Source organism: Trypanosoma equiperdum, assembly GCF_001457755.1.
Source record: "Trypanosoma equiperdum strain OVI genome assembly, contig: ctg_1066, whole genome shotgun sequence".
In the NCBI taxonomy this organism is placed as follows: domain Eukaryota; phylum Euglenozoa; class Kinetoplastea; order Trypanosomatida; family Trypanosomatidae; genus Trypanosoma; species Trypanosoma equiperdum.
Genome location: NW_027123023.1, coordinates 1 through 4,201, shown reverse-complemented (window position 1 = coordinate 4,201; position 4,201 = coordinate 1). Strand labels below are relative to the sequence as shown.

Sequence of the window (4,201 nt, the reverse complement as noted above, 5' to 3'; positions counted from 1 at the left end):
AAAAAAAAAAAAGCCAGCTCAGGCGGCGCCTCCTCCTCTTCATGTGCGGGAAACAAAACTGAGAAAACAAAACTTACACGGTTTATATGGCTTACGCAACTACTTTAATTTATACCACTGATGCCGGCACTGAGCGGCACTACGTCGTACCATCCGCTTGTGATCATTCAATGCCACCTGAGACACATGAAGAACTTCGTCTCTTACCTGCAACGCGCTGCTCATGTAGGAGTTGCCGCTGTCACCATTCTCTGATGAAAACTGCATGACAAACAAGGCTGCCTCACTCAATAGACGCAGCGAGGTACACCGCACCTTAAGTAATGGTGATCTAACACCACTCAGCACCAGTGGCAGAAGGTCGTCGGTTCCTAAAAGTGCCTCTACCAACACATTCTTCGGGTCCATCTGAGACAAAGCAAGGTCGAGCAGCTCCACAAGCTCGTTGACAAACTCTTCATTCAGTGGCTTCGACACTCTTCGGGAAAATTCGACGATGTCACCCCACTCCAACCCACAAGTGGGTGACACATCCTGGAGGAGTTTTGCAACAACTCTCAGCAACTCGAGTGAAACGGGTTTGCTGCCCCTCGTGGCAGCATGCACCAGAGGCAAAATGAGGGTCGTGGTTTTTCTGCACCCTTGATAACAGAACACGAACACTCCCGTCAGTATATCAACGTAACAATCCTGTACGTATCCACTGCGAAGGGAGTTGGTAATTTCTTCGATGATTAGTTCAATAATCCCGCCTTCTGCCACACCACAAGCAAGCAGACCACGAGCAACAGCTGCCCGCGCCGCGAGCTGCGTGGTTGGGTTCAACCGCTTCGCTGCTTCGAGAAAGCGACCTGCGACACCGGGCACCCGCGCACACAGTGATGACACACTCTGCATTGTTAATACATCTGTCGGTGTGCTGCGCACTGCATCCAAAACTTCGCACATCCAATGTTCTATGTGATCCGAAACACCCAGGACATCCATGTCAAAGCATGAAACTAGAGAAGCTGTCAATACACACCATTGCTCTCCCTCCACATCCTGAAGCACAGATGGAACGAAAGCAATGGGAAGCAGCAGGAGCAAATCGCACAGATAGTCAAAGCTTGCCACAGAATTCCTCTTTTTGGTCAAAAGCAGAAGGCAACGAATATCTTCGGTAGAGTAGTCCGCGTGCGCAGAGAGACTGGAGCGACACAAGGAAAAAACATCCCTTTCGGTAAGGGTAAATCCGAACAAACCTTCTGGACATTCTAACAGTGATTTTGTGGCAGCTAGTGATAAAGAGGCCTGCGACCCTAACAAGCCTTTGTAGAGTGTAAGAATACCGGCTGCTGTGGGATTTATGTCAGCAGGCATGTCCAACAGCGCAACATTCAGTAAATTTCCTTCGACAGAGCCAATGCGTGAGATATGCTTCACAACCCTGTTGCCGACTTCCTCATCTCCACAGAGACAAAGTGCTATAAGTCTCTTGTAGATGAGTAGAACTGTGTCATCGGGCATCCAGTGTGGAAGCCATGCTGCAAGGGTAACCAGCGATGCAAGCAACTCGCACCTTACATGCACAGAAGATGCGTCAGCCTTTTGCAGTGACAAGGTCAACTTCTCCACAAGTTGAAACAATTTCTCACTCACGGTTTCGAGACCTTCTTTAACATCACGCTGTGGGGGCGGCCTCTTTCCACATTCGCCACCATTACCCGCATCGAAAATCCCACTAAGTATGGCGGAAATGATGAGGACCGCATCGTCGACTTCAAAACTATCCTCCCGCGTATTCGACAGTAGCTGCAGCAAAAAGCACTGCACAGTGGCCGCACCGCAGCATGTGCTACTGCTGACAAGGTGATAGAACATAGTTGCATAGGCGGAACACACAGCTGGTCCCGACCTCAAACTAGCCAGTGCGCCACTCGTCATTGGCTCTAGCCACGAGCGGACGATTGATAACGAAACATCCTGCGCTCTTTTGGAGATGAACTTCAATACGTGTACGCAGTCCTTAACGTACGGCTCACATTCCCCAGACCCGAGTGATACTGCTCGGACGACTTCGTTCCTTATGTGATTTGTCACAGAAACCACATGCGGGCACAAACTCTCGGTGGTGTGACTCGAATCCAACGAGAAAATGTTTAAAAGCGCATTCGTGGATTCCTGCTTAACAACAGAGGATGGGGACGCCATTCTTGACAACAGAAATGGGACACAAATGTTCAAATACAAGGGATGCGTCATGCATGCCGACAGGACACGCCGCAAATCCTCTTTCGACACCTTACATCCGGGTGGTTGTGAAAATACCACCGGGAAATAACTAGAAATACTGTCAAAATACTCCTCCAGCAAGGGTTGCATGGCATCTTCTCTCGCATAAGAGGCAATTATGTGATGTAACTCAAGCGCACGCATTAGTAACTCCGGTTCATTTTCCTCATCCATAGATTTTAGGACAACTTGAAGAAAGGGGGTGGTGAACCACGTTGCGGTCTCTTTTGTAACAGTAAAGCGAAGAACGTCGTACCCCCAACTCCGGACGTTGGTCGGGAGGGCTTGCAAACTGAAGCTCTGCAAAAACTCAGTGTGTAAAACGTTGAAAACGTCACTGGTACATGGCCCCTCTGATGACAGCTCTCTGACAAGAAGGGCCGTAGATTCCACAGCAACCGCGATCGTTTGCATTGAAGAGAGCTTTCTGGAGAAAAACCTCAGCATAACATCGACCTCTTCAATTGTGCGGTCGCGCCGATTCACTGTAGCAAGCCCCAGAACACGGACTGCATTTACAACGTGCTCTTCTCCTGTGAGGTATTTACCCATCATGCGCGATAATTGCAGAAGAGGGATTTCGCGAAGCTTTTCAAGCGCCACTTCATCAGCGTTAGTCCCGCACGTAACAACACCTTGAAGTAATGTATCAACTTCCTCAACAGACATACTACTTTTTCGATATATATTCTTTACTCGTCCTATTCTTGGTTTCTTCAAGTTTTCTTCTACTGACAACCAGTTTTCAGGCGATAGGCAACCGTAAAGTGACTGCAACTCCCTCCCTCCCGGTGGCGTTTACAACCCACCTTTCAACAGAATGGAGGAAAGGTAGGAAGAATGTCGACGTTGTATAAGCGTAAAAAGCAAGGTATCTGCAGAAACAAACAACGACCTTCCGAACACAAAGATTAATTTAATACGACACAAAGTTGCCTTGGTTCCCCTGCACACAGAGACGCATAGCAATTGGCGGCACACAGTCAACAGTTGAGAAACTACGGCGTCAAAACGCAGATTTTCTGAGAGTCAAACTGGAAGGAAGATACGGTTCCAAATGACACTCCTGATGAATGTCTAAGGTGGAGTGAAGGGAGCTGGAGCACGCCGACAGCAAGGGGTTTCAGAACTATGCGTGTCGAGTAAACCGCAAGGGGTCCAATGGGGAAGTTCCATTGCTCTATCCCGCCCACTAGGAAAAACTCCCCATTTCTCTCCAGCGTCAACTGACAACTTTGAGGAATCGCGGTTTTGTTGACAACATTACAAACCAAAGTAACATAGGAACCGCTCGCCACGGTTGAAGGACACTCCAGGGTTAACTCAAGAACGTGATCATCGGTCTCAACCTCAGGCAAGGAAACGTCGGATACAATGCGCTGTGTGCTTGAACCTGGTGAAATGAGCATACGCACAAACCCCAGCGAAACCCTTCCCGTCCTCAACACACGAAGTTTGGCTGTTACTGTGAATGATTCCATGTAGTCAACTTGAAACGGAAGAGTGCCGGCGGTTAGGGAGAGCAGCACCACATTATCAGAAACAACTGCGTCGAAAGACGATAGAGTTAAACCTTGAACAGCGCGGCATTCCATGGTCATCACTACTACAATAGTCTCCCCTTTTGAGAAGTTAATATCACCACACTTCTCCCTATTGGTGAATGCACCGTAGAGCGTGACACTTCTGTTACCGTGGAGAGTACTAAGATCCTCATTAATATAATCCTGAGGGCGGAGTAGAGTATATGACCCGCTCCGTACGAATGGGGAAGATACTTCAGGCACCTCCAGCGTGACGAGGGATGTTCCACCATCATTTGTATTTTGAGCTTCCATAGTCCATGGAATGCTTTTGAAAAGGGTGTATGACGGTATAAAGGGGCAGGAAATGTGCGCCTGAACGTTCTTCGTTATTTCCACCTTTG

At 48.5% G+C, this 4,201-nt stretch overlaps 2 protein-coding genes across 2 annotated transcripts; both read right to left on the bottom strand.

The window, feature by feature from the left end:
• Positions 1–99: 99 nt before the first annotated feature.
• On the bottom strand, positions 100–2,943 carry TEOVI_000603800 (Dos2-interacting transcription regulator of RNA-Pol-II, putative; the record flags this gene model as incomplete). The annotated part of the gene is made up of 1 exon (XM_067220145.1): positions 100–2,943. One exon carries the CDS (start codon positions 2,941–2,943, stop codon positions 100–102), a length of 2,844 nt encoding a protein of 947 aa, XP_067076246.1.
• Positions 2,944–3,272: 329 nt separating this feature from the next.
• Positions 3,273–4,112, bottom strand: TEOVI_000603700 (Gryzun, putative trafficking through Golgi, putative; the record flags this gene model as incomplete). Its single annotated transcript, XM_067220144.1, has 1 exon — positions 3,273–4,112. One exon carries the CDS (start codon positions 4,110–4,112, stop codon positions 3,273–3,275), a length of 840 nt encoding a protein of 279 aa, XP_067076245.1.
• Between the last annotated feature and the right edge of the window lie 89 nt (positions 4,113–4,201).